Source organism: Gavialis gangeticus, unplaced genomic scaffold (assembly GCF_001723915.1).
Source record: "Gavialis gangeticus isolate Ggan-Ray unplaced genomic scaffold, GavGan_comp1, whole genome shotgun sequence".
NCBI lineage: Eukaryota > Metazoa > Chordata > Crocodylia > Gavialidae > Gavialis > Gavialis gangeticus.
In genome coordinates, this window is record NW_017729027.1 from 22,563,825 (window position 1) to 22,581,394 (window position 17,570).

At 41.7% G+C, this 17,570-nt stretch overlaps 1 protein-coding gene across 4 annotated transcripts in view; it reads right to left on the bottom strand.

Moving 5' to 3' along the window:
• Window positions 1-17,570, bottom strand: part of ADGRB3 (adhesion G protein-coupled receptor B3) — a 941,101-nt gene that overhangs the window by 440,128 nt on the left and 483,403 nt on the right. For all 4 annotated transcript variants that reach the window (XM_019520508.1, XM_019520507.1, XM_019520505.1 and 1 more), the window contains one exon: window positions 14,852-14,960. In XM_019520508.1, the coding sequence (XP_019376053.1) occupies window positions 14,852-14,960 (109 nt within the window). The remainder of the gene's footprint in view (window positions 1-14,851; window positions 14,961-17,570) is intronic.

Here is a 17,570-nt window from a genome sequence, read left to right on the forward strand (position 1 = left end):
CATGACAACCATGGTCCTGGAGCATGCGGTCTCAGCCAGTCACCCGGGCGAATTCCTGGTGAGGGCTTTGGGTGGGAGGCTTGTAGTAGACTCCCACTGTTTTGTCCCTGGTGCCGTGTTCCCCATGGATTTTAACCCAGAGGGTCTCCAGTCATCCAGCCTGGTCGCCAAGATCAGCTTGCAGGGACGTGTAGCTTTCCTTAACATAGAGAACTACACCCCCGCCCCTTTTATCTACACAATCTCTCCTGTACAGGGTATAGCCATCTATACCCAAGGTCCAGTCATGGGTGGAGTCCCACCAGGTCTCTGTTATCCCATTGATGTCATAATTATTGCATTGAGCAGGAGGACAAGCTCCTCCAGCTTGTTTCTCAAGCTCCTGGCATTTGTGTACAGGCAGGCAAGTGTCCCCTTGGGGTCTTGCGCCTTGCCCACAGATTGTACCAGGGCTGGGGCAGGAGCGGGCTCCCTTAAGTGCCTTGGCCTGCTGGCTTTGCAAGGGCTGCTCAGCAGGCCACCCGTGGCAGTAGTCCCCCCATCCCCCAACGGGCTTAGTTTAAAGCCCAGTGGAGCAGGTCAGCCAGTCTGGCTGAGAAGAGCCTCCTCCCTTATGTTTCCTTAGCTAATTGTTATGGTGATATACCATCTCGTGTATACATGCCCAGTGACTTTCAACCAGGGTGCTGTAGCACCTTGTGGTACACTGAAATACTTTCAAGAGTGGTGCAATGTAATGAAGTATCATTAGCTGTGCAAATGTGATTCACAAGATAAATCCAGAGTTTTCAAATAGCAATCCGTTCAGTCCTGTTGCAGTTTTTCTATGTTCTCTGCTACAGAAGAACTACTCTATTATTTTTCTGCAGTAAGAAATAGGTGAAAAGTAAAAGCTAGCATTTTCTGAGGGGTGCCTTGAGTCTTAAAAGGTTGAGAACCCCTGGCCTACATTTTTCTTAAGTTGTACATAAGTTTTTGGGAGACACGACTGTCATTTTCTTATATTTTTGTAGCGTACCTCAGAGAACAGGGCTGGAGCCTTTTGGTGTCACTGCAGTAAACAATAATAATAGTTTCTTGGGTGTCTATTTACCCCATTAACTTGAGGCAACCTATATAATGCTTCAGTTCCTAAGTCTAATGCTCTTCAGACTTGCTGATGAAAAATCCTCAAGATGATGCAATTTGGGACAAATGAATAAGTAAACCCAGACCTTCCATTTCTCAGGGCAGCAATGAAGTGCACATGTTAACACCTGATCTATCATAAACAAGGTGCTTCTTTTTTAAGACTTTTTTTTAATTACTCAGGACCAAAAGAGCGTATAAATAACAGCAAAGAAAACATTTGACTGAAGCAGAAATTTAAGGAACAATATAAAAACCTAAAACGCATGAACTTAAGTGCTATAAAAGTTTATTTACACTAATGTACTGTGGATATTGTCTTCTAACTCAGGTTCAGTTATTCTTTTTGATTAGACTGAAGACTGGTTGCCTTTATTTTTATAGGGAACAATTTCTTTAATTTGTTTTGAATCCTTTATTCTACTTCAAAATGATTTACTGAAGTTAGAGAAAGAAAACACCCATTAGATCATACCGGCTTAACGGGGTAGCCATTTTAAAATATTCAAGGATTGGCTTATTTAGATTCAGCTCTTTGCCAAAATAATAAATAGCCAAAGAAAAACTAACTGCTGAACTCTGTCTCTTATTTAGGATACAGCAGCAAAATTAAATTAGCTATATCTCTGTAGTTGTGCTGATGATTTTCATGAGATTCTGATAACTGTTCCTTTAGTTTTAGTCATTTCTTCTCTAAAGCCACAGTAAGTTTAGGTGATGAGTAATTTTATCCACAGTTCTAACAGTTTTATTTCTTCAGGATCACAGATCAGACAGTTTTAGAAAGGTGAGGGGGAAAATTGCCTATACACTATTACACTGTTACCAACTAAAAAAATCTCAGGTAAAATATCTTACTTTTAATATGCTTATTTGACATCAGAAAGGAAAATAATTAAGGGCAAGGAACTAGATCCAATAAAGGATCTAAGTCCCTGAAAGTTTGTTGCCACAACACCCAAGTTTTAGGCACCTATTGGATTTGGCGTTTAAGGGGATTTAGGCAGAGGAACACCCAGTTTCTGGACCATGACTGGTCTTAGGGAAAAGGCAGGCACTAAATCGCTCTGACCACCCAGGAGTGGAACTCCAAAGGCAGAATCCATTTTTTTTTACATATCCAAATAGCAGTTTTGCTGCTGCTTAATTGCCATTTTTTACACTTATGCACAATTAGCAATCATAATCCACATGCACACTGGGTGCACAAGCATCTACAAGGTAACTGAGCATGTTCTGTAGGCTGTGCTCTGCCTGAGCAAGTATATGAGGCTTCTTACATAGGTACCTACCTAAGTATAAATCCTAAAATTGTGACTGGGTAAAAACTCATCACAGGGAAGCACTCCCATATTTTAGCTCAATAGCCTAGTACTGTATGGCATTTGTTCAGGAAGTGGAAGACCCAGGTTTAAGCCACCCTCACTCTGGGGCAGTGGGGTAGGGTTAAATTTACATTTCTTTGACTTCTCACCACAGTGTTCTTGTCATTATTGGCAGTCCCTTGATATGAAGATGCCAGTGTTTGAACCAGCAGGCCACAGGTGAGGCATGATCCAATTCCCACCTCCAGCCCTGCTTTTGGAGCTGGGATCCTGGGCAGCCAGATATGGCCAGATAGAGATCATGTTCAGCAAAAAAGCTATGTCTGTGGAAGGAAAAAAGTCGTATGTTCTGGCCTACACACTTCTAACGGGCAAAAAAAAAACTTTCCCCACTACTCCTTAGTCATTTTGCTCAATTAATATTATATCCAAGTTGTAGTGCCCAGCTTAAAGACAAGGGCTAGAAAGGAGACTGGTTAATACCTAAACTGTGGCCCATGAATAAGAGCACTCTCTGGGTAAAAGAGGAAGGACCTAGAACCTGCATCTCCTGCTTCCTAGGTGAGTGCCCTAACTATTAAGCTAAAACATAGGATGGTCTGCTTCTCCAAGGATTTTTGTCTGGGTACAATTTTGGAATTTATGCTCAGCTACATATGTGAGTACAGTCTACTGCACTTGCTCAATAGCTGGGTGAATGCCTTTTGATCCATACTCCATATATAGTAGGATCACAGTATGCCAGTGTCAAAAGCAGCAGTTATATTTTGGCTTGTAACTGCATAGAGAGCTTTGAATTCAGACAAGATAGCAAAAACTTTTGGATCAAAATATGGACTTAGGCTCATCAAGTCCTCCTAAATTTGTTTACTTGCTGAAGTTATTTATCCCCCAGTCTATGGACCAATCTAACAGAACGAAGTGGTTAAATATAAATGAAGAAATGCTAACCATTGCTTAATAAGTAGTTATATTTTACTCTTTAATGATAAGAAAGGTAAAAGAAAGTGTAGATACTTTGTCTTAGAAAAGGACTTAGAAGTTGACTTCATAATGGGTTCAGTCCAAAACCCATTTGAAATCAAGGGAATAAACACTATGAATCGAAGTGTTTATGGTCTACGAAATAACTATAGGAACAAATTCAGAACAAGTCTCAAGCCTAATCTAGCCTTTTGGGCACACATTAAAAATTGTCAAGGTAGGTATCAATGCAAAATAGTACAGAGAAAAGAAGGTTTCAAAATATTAAATTGGTGTCAGAAACTGAAACCATCTGACCCTGGCAGTTTATAGACTTTCAAACCATGGAGAGGAGGTGGACAAGGTTTTTTTCAAACAACTAACAAAAATTTCCAACTTGCAGAACGAGGTGATCAATGGGGGACTTTAATTATCTGCTAGGAAGGTAACACAGAAGTGTAGACAGTCCAGTAAGTTTTTTGACTAAGTTGTGTTGGGGATAACTCTTTGATCTAGATAGAAGAAAAGCCAACAAAGGTGGAAAGCTGGTCACAAAAAGTGATGAATTGGTTATGAATGTGAAGTTGGAAGGCAACTCAGTTGATAAATGACCTTGAAATGATTCAATTTGAAATTGTAAGGAAAGAAAAGGAGGAGAACAGCAGACTTCTATAAATTGTACTCAGGGTATTGGTGGGTATGATCCTATGAAAGGCAAATCTGAGACAAGCTGAAGGAGGCCAAGAAAGTTCAGAAGAAGGCTATCATGATGTGAAGAAAAAATAGGAAGAAGTTCAGCAAGAAACTGACCTGGTTAAACAGATAATTCTTCGAGGAATTGAATTCTGAAATTCAAAAAAAGAATCTTATGAAAATGGAATCCCACTCATATTATTAGAGATGAGTGTAAGACTGTTGCATGGGTGTGCAGGTAAAAATCAGAAAGGCTGAGGCAGGCAATGAGATGCAGCTAGCAAGGGATAGAAAAGTTAACAAGAAACATTCTATAGTTATGTCAGAAGTAAAAGAATTATGTTAGAAGTAAGAGGAAGACTAAGGAAAATGTTGATTCCTTACTAAACAGAGAGGGCAATCTAATATTTGATGATGCAGAGAAGGCAGAAGTGTTTAATGCCTTCTATACTTCAGTCACCATGAACAAATACTCTTATCTCCCATGACATTCTCATTAATAAGCTAAGTAAATATAGTCTAGATGGAAGCACTATAATGTAGATACATAAAGGATTGGAGTGTTGTACTCAAAGGCCATGTACAGGTCTTTGAGTATAATGAGTACAGGGGAAAAATTTCACCACTAGAAATCATTCCAGGAGCAGGCACAGTACATGCGTTCGGTCTCTCCCCTGCTTTTTATGGGGAGCAGCAAGGCAAAGCTTTCAGAGTCTCTGAAAGCAAGTAGGGAGCAAGGAGCAGCTGTTCCTATGCTAGGCTCCTGGTACCCCATGGGATATCCATACCATCTCCAGCAGGGGAGCAGGGCAACAGGGGGAAGCCAGTTATGTCTGGGCTTGGGCTGGATTCCCAGTCTGTGGGCTGTACAATCCCCACCCTTACTGTCCACCAGAACAGTGAGGGCAGCATATATAGCCCAGGGACCAGGATCTTGACCAAGAATAGTTTCCCTGGTCCTTGTTACCAGCTCCCAGGACTTTACAATCCCCACTCCTGCTGCCCTGCTAGCTAGTGAAGGTGGTAAGGAGAAGCCAGAGGGAGCCAGCAAAGTACCTGCTTCTTCTCCTGCAAACCAAGGACTCCCCCCATTCTGGAGAAGAGGCAACTGTTGCTGCTTCCCTCCCAGACCAGACCTGGAAGGCAGTGTATAGATGTTCACTCTAGCAAGAGGGATCTTCCAGATTGGGACCTGGAAGATCTACCCTCAGAAGGGGCATGTTTCCCTTGGAAGAAATTCCGTGAATGCTATATACTTGCCAATTCTACCTAGAGGATGGTGATTCCCATGGTAGAAATGCTAATGCTGTCTAATTGAGAGACAGTGTTGAGTGGGGTTCCCCAAGAGTCTGTCCTAGGTTAGTACTGTTTAATATCTTCATTTTGGATTTTGAGGATGGGATTGGTTGCATGATGACACCAAGCTAGGTGGAGTTGCAGACAATTCGGAGGATAGGATTAGGATTCAGAATCATAAAGACAAAGGCAGACAGTGAAGAACTACAGAAAGATCTTGCAGACCTGTGTGAGTCAGCAACAGAATTACAGACAAAATTCAATACTGATAAGTGAAAACTGATGCACATGGGGAAAAATAACCCAAAATATACATACACAATAATAGGTTCTACAGTAACTGTCACCGCCCAGAAAAGAGATCTTGTAGTTATTGTGGACACTTTCCTGAAAACATCAGCTCAGTGTTCAGTAGCAGTCAAAAAGAAAAACAAAACATTGTGAATTATTAAGACGGGAACTGAAAACAAAACAAAAAAATATCATTATGCCCCTTTATAAACCTTTGGTGCATTCACACCTTGAATACTATGTGCAGCATTGTGATATAGAAGAACTAGAAAAGGTACAGAGAAAGGAGACAAGGATGATCAGGGCTATTCTACATGAGGAGAGGGCTTCTACATGAGGACAGACTTAAGGACTTGTTACTCAATAATTCTGGGTGGCTCCTGGAGCTCTTAACACCAGGATTGTCTGTACATTAACACTTGAAACTAGTTTAAAGTACTTGCTGTACAGCTTAAAGTTACAGCAGCTCAGGGAAGGATTGTCTCTGATCCATGCTACCCAACTCGTGTTACACTAGTAAAAACCATACCCATCCCACCTCCCCTGGTGGCCCAGATTGGGCCCACTCCATCCCCTGCCACTTATTTGTGACGGCCTGCACTGTCTGTCCCAGGGGAGCAGGGAACGAAGGGTAAACATGCCTGCCCAGCTGCCGCTGCTCCTCCTCCTCCTCCTCCTCCACAGCAGCCAGCCAGGCAGAAAAGTTAACCCTTTCTGCTTGCTCCCTTGGGGTTACCAGTGCAGGTAGCCACAAACAAGTAATGCTCCAGGGCCTGGGGGAGGCAGGAGGCAGAGGGGAAGCCCAAGGGGCAAAGACAGAGCTCCAGGGGGCAGGAGGGAAGCCAAGAATGGGAGGGGGAGATTCTTACTTTTCAGTCCTCCAGGCCCCTGCTGGCCTAAAGTGTGACTGCTCCAAACTTGAGCTAGCGCTAACATCGATCAACATTTGTGCAGTGTAAGGTGTAATAAGGCCCTACGTAGGTTAAGGTTTTTCTGCTTAGAAAAGAGATGCCCGGGGGAAGACATGAGAGAGATCTACAAAATATTAAATGGCACAGAGAAAGTAAATAGTGATTTATTTTTCATGATCTCTCAAAATTCTAGAACCAGAAGACATAAAATAAAGTTACTAGGTGTTGGGTTTAAAACGTTAACAAAAGGAAGTTTTTTTTAACACAGGCTAACTACAGACATTTTCTAAACCTGCACAGATTGGAGCAAATGGAACTCATGTTTGCCCTTCAGTGGGGCAAGTCAGGCAGTGGCTGAGGCCAGAAGACTGGGGTGTTCCTGCAACCCTTCCAGGGTGCTGGGCATTGCTGAGGGCAGCCAAGTGCAGCTGAGGCCATCCCTCACTGGCTGTCAAGCACACGCCTCCCCCCACTGCCCTGTTATCTGTCAGGCAGCTCATAGCTGCAGACAGTCAGAGGAGAGAGGCATGTTTACCCCTGCTCAGCATCATGGAGGTCCCTGGACTTTATCTGGGGTGGGGGACATGGGGGGTCTGCTACGTGCAAGACGGAGGCAGGGAGGGAGTTGGGCTTATGAGCTGCTGAGCTATGGTGGTGCCAGCAGCGCAGCCTGCATTCCTGACCAGGTAGACAGGGCACAGAATGTCCCTCCCTCGTCCTGAGTTCTGGAAGTATGCACTGGAGTGGCTCCAGGAAGCTCTTGAAGGATTTCTGCCACCGAGACAGTGCCAAGTTCTTGGCTGAAAATGCCACCTCCTGTGCAGTCCAGTTCCTGGAGTGAGGCATTTGGCAGGTAGTGATTCTAGTGACAGCTGACAGCTGGACTGGCTCAGCTCAAGGAAGTCCATTTTCCAAGGTTTGGGGAGGGGTGGCTGCCAGCTCATCCCAGCACAGACACCTGCTGCCCCACAAATCTCAGCGCTAGAACCATCCCCAGCCAGGCACTGTAGCTGCAAGGGCATGCCTGTCCCTCCCCCCACCAGAAACCTGAGTTGCATGGGTGGAAGCAGCTTCAGCCAGAAACTTGGCACTAGCTCAGTGGGGTGGGTGTGAACGGGTAGGGGATAATTCTCCAAGCCCTTACCAGAGCCACTCCAGCATACAGACCTGTGTCTTGGGACCAGGGAGGGACATTCTGTGTCCCAGTGACTCAGCCAGGATTGCAGAGTGTGTCACTGGCATCACCTTCCTCCAGCAGCTTCCGAGCCCCACTGCCCCCTCCTCCTGTGTCCTTCCTGCAGCTAACAGGTGGGGCTGACTAAGTGCTCAGCTGAAGCAAGTGAGCCATGGCTCCCTGTAAGGGGGCACCAGTGGGGACTCAAAAAATCCCCTGAGATACCGGTGGACAGTTTCCTACTTTCATTCATGAGCAGACCTGGCATTGATGTTTAATAAACTGATATAACTTAGATAGAGTAAGTCCGTTAGATCGAGGAAGTCTAATACTATATCAATCCAGGTCCATCTTAGACTGGGATCTGCCATTTTTAAAACAGTCTGTGTGCCCCCAACTTCTCTTCTGTTATAGGTATAGGCGGTTTCTGACCATCTAAACCACAAAAAACATAATGCCTGCACCTGGCCACAGTGTATAATTAACTTGTGGATCTCACTGCCACAATATATTGTGGCAGCTTGTGCCTTAATCCAGTTAAATGGGATTTTACCAGTTCTTGGAGAAAAGCTCCATCAGGAGGTATTGGACATAGTAGATAGGGGTGCAGCTTTGTCCTGAACCAGTGGCACCAAACCTTTTGTCCCCATAGATCAGATGAGTGGCACAGGGCTGGTCCACAGGCTAGATCTCACATTGGGCATTGTGCACAGGGATCTGGCCCCCAAGCTGTCTTGCAGACCACTAGTCTTGCAGGCCAGCTGCATTCAGGACCAGGCCCCATGCACTCCAGTCCAGTCATGCACCCAGCCAGCCTGGCTCAGTCCCATGCACCTAGATCTGGCCTCTGTGTGTGCACCAATTGGGCCCCCAAGTGCAGGAACTATCAAGCACACAGGGCCACTTTATTCAGCCCATAAGGCTCCCTATGGGTCTGGAAATTTGGCATCAGAAGAGCAGCAATTAATGCTGCTACCGCATTTGACAGGAGCTAAGTGGATATTGTAAATTAGTGTATATGAAGAAAGAACATCTTGATTTTGTATGCAACCCTTTTTCTTTGATCAAATATTTATCTCTAAAGAAACTTGTATTCCATCCATCTATCTCACCCAAGCATTTGGTGTCTGTCTTTGCAGAGTCTTGCAGCATTTCTGGTCAAAACCATAACATATTACAAATGCCTAAATCTCATTTTAAGAATGCTTAACAATAACCTCCTCTGTTTATTTTTCTGCAGACTGAAATAATACCTTTGTACTGATTATTGGTTTTTTTGTTGTCAGAGTTATTTCATTTCTTTCTAATTACAAAATTTCCTATTGTAAAAATTCTAAGGCAAAGTATGAGCCTTGCATTTACTTCTGAATGTATCAATGCTTAAGTCAAGAATATGCATTATATTTCAAGGGTGAAAAATTACTTGTACTGTTCTGTCTTTAGCAGAGACAGAATACAGAGTTACAATGTTGGCAGAAATTAAAGACAAGAAGGTGGCAACAAGAGCTGGTCAGAGGGTAATGGAAATCAGTCAGAAAAAAACACTAGCATGGAAGCAGGCTTTGCAAAAGGAGATCAAAGCAGTGTTAGCAGCACAGGAGGGGAATCAGTAGTTAATGAAAGGTGATCTCAAGGCAAACATCAAGCCTAGGCAGTCAGAAAAAAGCCAACTGCAAGATAAGATAGAAACGGTAAATTAAGATATAGAATTGCTGTTACAAAATGTCCAAATTAGAGTGGAAAAAAATTAGATAGAAGAATGGCTCCTCAGCTTACTGAACAAGAAAGATAAAGTTTCAAGAAAAAGAAATACTATAAAAAATTCTCCCCAAGTTAAAAGCTTTTTAATAGGAATGAGATGAAGAGAGGATTTAAAGAGCATGAGAAGCATGAAGGTAAGAATATCTGAAGCTTACATATGTGACAAGGATGAAGAAAGCAAGCAAGCATGCAAGAGAACGACAACTATTTCAAGTCTTTTCTGTCCTATGGCACCCTACCAATGTACAGTGTTCATGGCTAAGGACAGACATTACACATAAACTAGTTTAAGTGATCAGAAAGCAGTTTAAACCTGTAACAGAACAGAAGTTCAGTGCGCATAAACTGGTTTCAAAATGGCTGAAACCAGTTTAAGATAGACCTAGATAAAAGTAGTACCAAAATTACCTGATTTAAGTTAAACCGGTCTACAAAACTTCTGTCCCAATTCCCCTCCTGATTCAAGTTAACTTCATTCATTCCAGCTAGGGCTTTGTCAAGTCAGGCCCTAAACACCTGCAAGAATGGAGATTTCACCACCTCTCTGGGTAACCTGTTCCAGTGCGTCAGCGCCCTCCTTGTGAGAAAGTTTTTCCTATTATCCAACTTAAACCTCCCTTGCTGCATCTTGAGACCCTTGTTTCTTATTTTTATTATTCACTTTAGTATTGGTTCAATCTACACAGCTTAGAGAAACTTGTGAAGATTGAATCAATTCAGCCTTGGGCTTTTTGACTATCTGTACTTAACTCATAGGTCAAGCTTTGCCTCCTTAAAAATATCTGAAATACCTGAATGCTTATTTGACCCAGTTCACGATAAAATGCCCACCAACTGGTTACAAATATAGGAGTTCCCGTCCCTGGATCGGAACAGTGCTCATTTCTATGTCTTCCCCATTTCTGATTTTGGCCAGATACCTCAGATGAAGGGGCAAGAGTTTATCAGTTAGGAGTTGAGTTATGTGCGGGAGCATGCTTTTATATACCTTCTAATTCATTCGTTTGATATGAATGCAGATACTCCCATTCTCCATTAAACAACAACTTGTTTTTTCAGCATTTTAATTCCAAGTCCAGATTCAAACAGCTTTTGTAGATACTTCCACTTAAGTATACCAGTACCTAAAAACTTGGTGCCTTCATGATACGTGCAGATTTGAATCACTTCAGGCTGAGAAGGGCCCTGAACTCATGTGTCCCACTTCCTGTCCAAGTGTTTGAACTCAGTCCAAACCTGAAGCACCTACACAGAGCCCAGTTGATCTGAATCACTTCTTGTTATACTGAACCAACATTTAGACACTTATAAAAATAATTTGGATCATGGCTAGAGAGTGGGGGACTGCACACCTTATGGGCTGTAGGACTCTACTCCCTCATCCGTGCACACAGATTGCACAGCTTTATCTGGCCATGCATGCAGCGCAAGTAACCTGGACCTTCCAGCCATGTGCACAGAAAGTGATCAGCCTAAGTCTCCAAGCCGTGCATAGAGCATGAGCAGCTTGGGTCTTCCACCTGTGAGCAGTGGCACCACTATATAGCCTCCTTCCTGATCCTGCCAACAGTGAAGGCAACTAGGACAGCCCACCTCTTCCCCTGTCACATGCAAAGCACCCTACCACCACCCCACTTCTGGTAATGGGGTTGGGAAACAGAAGCTGGTCGAGGGAAGGGGAGTGTGAAGACCTTGGCCTCTGCAGCAGCAGGACCCAGTGGGAGAAGCATGGGGGAGGGGGGCAGTGGGAGCCTGGGAACTGCATGTTAACCCCTCACAGGCTACATTTGGTAACATGTTGTCAGTTGGGCAGGACTGATTTGTATCTTGCCCAAAATAACCAGAACTAAATGCAGGTTTCTAGGTCATATGCACGTCATATATTCCACATTTCTCCTATGGAGTTCTTTTATACAACCTAACATTCTGTGTGCCTTTGGCCACTACTGAACATTCATCTGGGCTTTCACTGAGTTATTTTGCAATACAGAAGTATGTCTGCATAGTTTAACTAGCCCTTCTTACAGGTATTGTTTCTGCCACTGCATGTCCTTTCATTTTACCTCTTCTCAAGGTCTACTCTAAACACTTTGAACTATCTGCATTTTTTGCCACTTTATGATCACCGCCTTTAACATCAGTTTTTATTTAAAACAAAACAAGACACTAAAGGGCATGACACTAGTAACCTCTTCTCATGCTGAAAATTGAAACCGTTTATTTTCTGTATATTAGCCAACCACTGTGACAATACCTTTCACATAAGGACTACTTGGTTTCCTTAACAGCCTCTTGTGAGGGATTAAAGCATTACACAGGGTTCAAATAAATTTGTCAGTTGCTTCTCCTTTAACCATTCCTTTGCTTCTACTTTAAAATAAAACTATTTGACATAAGAGGTACAATTTTCCTGTACATAGCAATCCCAGTTTGACCCTATCATATGAATATATAACTTTCACTGTTGCTTGAGAAAATGTATCTGGTCTAAAATAAATCTATGGTTTTATCCCAAGTTTGATCCATCACTTTTCTAAAGATTAGTACATTTGTTACACTCCAAACTTGTGGAATAACAAATGATTTTAACAAACAATTGAATATTTCTTGTTAACAGCAGGGTAGATTTGCTCCTTACAGGGCGTGTCTACATGAGATGCTTTACTCGAGATCAGAGCAAATTACTGTGCAATAAGCATCACCATCTACACATACAGACACTTACTGCATAGTAACTTGCTCTAATTGTGAGTAAATTTGCTACTTGTAGATACAAGATACCTGCAAATGTGCTCCCGGTCAGCCAGGCAGCAGGTGGCAGGAGATTGCTTCTTGCTCCTGGGAGCTGCCTGCTGCCAGGATGGGCTCTGCTACTGGAACCTGTGCAGGGACAATGTCCTCCTGCCCCAGCAGCAGTGAGCTCTCAGCCTCTGCTCTGTGATCACAGTTGTAGAGTGGGGGCTGGGAAGTAAGAATTTCTTACTTCCCAGCCCCAGCTCTGTGATGGGGAGCAGGGGTTAGGAGATTCTAATACCAGCCTCTGCTCCCTGACTGTGGAGCCAGGGATGAGAGATAAGAGTCTCTCAGCCCCTGCGCTGCCATTGAGGAGCAGGGGCCAGGAGCTCCCTGGTGCTGGGGTAGAGGGACATTGCCTGCTCCTGGGCTCTTATGGTGGAGCCCACCTCTGAAGCAGGCAACTCCCAGCATTAAGGGAGCAGGGAGCATTCTCCCAGTCCCTGCCAGGAGATGGCTCTCTGCTGGCCCCACGCTCCCTGCCAGCCCCTGGGCTCCCTAGAGCTCCCCCTGGCTGCATCAGGGGGCCAGTGCAGGGCTGGTGGGGATGGAGCAGCAAATCTGTTCCCACTTCTCTGCACATGTAGACTCCAGCCAGGGGTAGGTTTACTTGAGTAAATTACTCTGGAGTAAACCCTTCCTGGAGCATTTGCATGTGTAGATGCACCCGCAGACTATCCGAAGTGCTCACTCTCTCTCTAGCACAAGCTTTCATGAGCTGAAGCTCACTTCATCGCATGTTGTGAAAGGACAGCAGAAAGCAGCATTTAATGAGAGGAACATGCCAGGATCCAAGGTCTAGGTAGCCAGCATAAATCAGTAAAGAAGTCCAAGGACACACCACTAAATCCAACTCTGTTGGAAAACTGTTAGGTATGGGAGAAAAGAGAATGGAGAAAAGAAACACTATGAAAGTTAGGCAGTTACCTGGTGTGGTGAGACAATTATACTACTTTCAAGTTGGAGGGAGATACTGCTCATAAGAATGTTTCAGCTGATTATCTCAAATTGTTTTGCTTGTCTGCTTTTATCCTACAGTAAGTGAAGCTCAACCATAGTGATTTACCTCTGAATGAATTAGTGTTAAATTAGTATGCTTTAGCTTCCAGTTACCGCAGAATGGAGCAGACAGAAAAAAACAATTACAGCAGTTTCAGATGAACCATAGTAATATCCCTCTCTCCTCCCAGTTCCACTTCATAAGTAGAACTTTCATGCTCAGAGCATCTAGTGCAACACGTGGCTCTTGAGTTTGTTAAATAGTTGTTTCCTACTTGACATGCTAATTTTGTGGAGGAAATGTACATGGAATCCTTTCATGCCATTCCTGAAGTCAATTTCCAGAACACAAATTTTCAGAACCCAGGCAGATTACGGTACAATAAAACATGCCAAAAAGTATGTAATAAATAATCACTTATTTTACCATATAAATTTCATGATCCCAATAATTGTGCCTCCTGCCATGCCACATGTGCATGAGATCAGATCCCAGGGGTGCCACTACTTCTTGTCAGTAGAGGAGGAGCCCAGCAACCCAGGTTCCCTCTGTACCGGCAAGTTGAAAGCTGGGTAGCTGTAGCCCAGCTGAACCCAAGTGGTCCCAGGGCCAACATGAACAACCATTGCTAGTGATTGTTGGTCCCAGCCTTTGGACTGCACTAGAGCCAGTTCCATACCCTAGTACAGTCCCAGGGATGGGACCAACAATCAGCTGATGATCTCAGGCCTGTGAACACACTAGGGCCAGTTTATTAGTCTCATGTGGTCCCCGGGCTGAGAATGACACCAGAGCTACTTCCAGACTGTCACACGGTCCCAGGGCTAGGCCCAAAATCAGCTAACAATTAGCATTCACTAACATCCAACCAACAGAAATCAATTCCTTTCAGGATTTATCCTACCTGCCCAACTCTAAAAGCTGAGAAAAATAAAGAAATATTTAATAATTTGTTAACTATACATTATTGGCAATTATTCAACTGATACTATCAAATGACACGTATTATACTGATTTACATTGGGCATAAATCAAAAATACTGAAATAAAACCTCACATTTCTACCAGCATGACAGTATGATTACTTTGATGATGTTTTAGGTTTTTCAGTAGAAACATTTCCTACTTTTTCTGTGATGTTTTCTAAAACCAACTAACTTTTAAATCATCACATATTCTGCCTCATTGTAATGACCTATCTTAAAACAGACTGATATTCATAGGAGGCAAAACATTAAATACTGAAACTCTGAAAGAACTTATTGATTTCAGTGTATTTACATCTTGTGTCTGCACTCAAGTTTGGAGACCCATTTAAAGAGAAGATTCATTTATAAAACACACTAAGCAAATGAATAATCAAGATAGCAAATGACCAAATATTAGAAAATAAGTTTAGAAGAGAAAGAGGATGCCAATCTAAACTATCATATACTTGGCATCTATAAAGTATGTACTTGCAATTTTTTATTTTTTATAGATAAAATATTTGATAATAGAAATTCCTATTTCTTACCTACATTTCCAGTCATTAGATACGAATTCTGAAAGTCCATCATCCCCATTCCAACAATGTGTATAAAATCTTCAATCACCTGCATTAGCTCTACTGATCCTGGATAGATCTAGTAAACAAAGGTAAGATACAAAAATAGCCAGAAGAACTTCAGCAATTCTGTAGCAGAGATAAAACAGAAACTAAGTGTAATAGAATGAGGTGGGACAGACAAGAACTGTATACATTATATTTTATTATCTAAAAACTTAAGTAACTGTGAAACCACCATGTTTAGCTTTCACCTGACATAAAATCTCCTGGTAAGTCAACATGATCATCTTTCAAGCTGTGGGAAAACAATTTAGGTTGGCCCAGAGATCACTGCACTTAACCCACCAGGATTACAATGCTATATGGTGAGTACACCATAGCTCTCAGTAATGGTTACTATTTAAGACATAATTCAGAGGAAAAAAAGACAGGGTTTGTTTTTTTAAAACAACTGGGTAGGTAACCCCAATAATGTTGATAAAAGGGAGTTTATAAATCTGAAGACAAAATCTGGCCCTTAAGAACGGTAGTGTGATTCCCCTTTGTTGATTTAAAACAAAAGTTAACTAATAAAAATTTTTGCTATGCTTTTAATGCTCTTATCACAGTGATTAAGTAAACAAAGGGAATCCATGGTTGTCTTACAACACAAGAACCACATCCAGGTAGGATTTCCAAACAGGGAAAAAGCTAACTCATTTACAAGAAAATGTAATTCATTTTCAAGGTTATATGCTAATATTTACCACAATAATATTGAAGTGTATTTTATTAAGCAATAATTCCAATAGTTTAAAAAACAATGGAGTCATCAATAATAAATAATTCATCATAGAGGCTGTTGTCTGTTTCATGGACAAAGTAGTAATTTTCAGTAATATGATCCTATATATATTTTTTCTGTCTATTATATATATATATAATAGACCGAATAGACAGAAATATATATATTTCTGTACACAATACCCTTTTTCTCCTCATAGTAGAAGGGTTGTCAAAGTGCAATTTGTAAGCAATATTCACCCCATTTATGTCTGACACTGGGAATATGTTACCTCCCCATGTTGCCTCTGGAAACTCCAAGTTTCAGTAACCAAATGCTCTAGCTTAATCTTTTTTTTAAATAGATCCTTTGTCATTTAAACTAAGTTAGGTAACTTCATGCTGGGTTACATAGATTGGCCAGGCTTTAAAGTAAAAGTGAAGGCATCAACATGATGTTTTATGTTAATTATAACACATGTTATAATTAACATAAAACATCATGTTGATGCCTTCACTTTTACTTTAAATGTGTTCAAGATCCTGACAAATAGCAAATGCTGCCTCAAGTGAAACTAACTCAAATTCATGTTTTCTAATGGTCATTAGTAAGGTTACAAATAAACTTTCACACCAGTCTCACCCATACCACAAATAAACACATGCTCTGTACTGAGGACCATGGCTGGTTTTTAATTAAAATGTTCTTCTGCCAGCATTTACTTTGTTAGCATATTTTCAGCTAAGAAACAGTTGAACAATACATGTTACCAAGTCACTCTGTAGCTTTACAGATACAGATTATTTAATTAATAAATAAGGTGTCAGCAGATTGTGTTGAAAAATATGTAGAGTAGTTCCTGAGTGTGGCTGAGCCAATATAAACTTATCACTGGGGACTGCAAATGGCTTCTCTGCAGCTCTTTACATCAGTTCTTAAAAAGGCACGTATTAAAGTGGGTTCTTTACATAACCTGTAATTAATGGTTTCTAATGCTGCCATTTAATCTAGTAAAAGGATATGCTCTGGCACTGCAGCTGTATTCTAACTGAAAGTCAACAATTTGTTGACAGTGAATGAGGCTTTTTTCTACCAAAAGATTGCAGAGCACAATTTCTGGAATCTAAACTAGGAAAGACTGCAGAGCTCAAGGAAAATATCTCAGGCAAGCCGGTAGAAAAAGATGGTTAGAGTGCTCTGGCGTGCACATTTTCAGTTTGTTGTCTTTGAAAAGAACATAGAATCAGACTGCAAAACTGCAGCTATAATCCTCTCTCCATCATTTTTAACTAGTTAATACTTTTTACACTGGTTGAAATATGCATAACATAGAATTACGTATATTTATATTTTTCCTGATTATTTGATGTGGTCAGCAGAGGATAAGAACTTTTCAAAATATTCTGTACAGGATTTACTAGTTTCATATATTTTTCTGTCACTTGAAATGTGTTTTTTGGCTGTAACTTTGGAAGTCTTGATTTGATGATAGCACAATCTAATAATCCAAAAGGGACTTGAAAACTCATAGGACAATGGATTTTCTCCATATTTTCCTTCTTAAAAATGTTGTATAAATGAACAGCATAACAATATGATTAGAAATCATCTACTTCACCTAATCTACTCCAAAAGAGACCAACTCAGGAAGGAAATCATCACATCCTACAACAACTTGAGAAAAATCCAGACAACTTCCTATATATTATACAAAGAGACTACAAACAATTTTCAACAATATTCCTCCAACATAAAAAGAAGAAATGGAATAAATTACTCCAAGAACAACTCCAACCACAAAACAACCATCAGAGGTGCAACACCAAAACTGTACAGGCATACCTCGGAGATATTGCGGGTTTGGTTCCAGACCACCGCAATAAAGCGAGTCACACAAATTTTTTGGTTTCCCAGTGCATATAA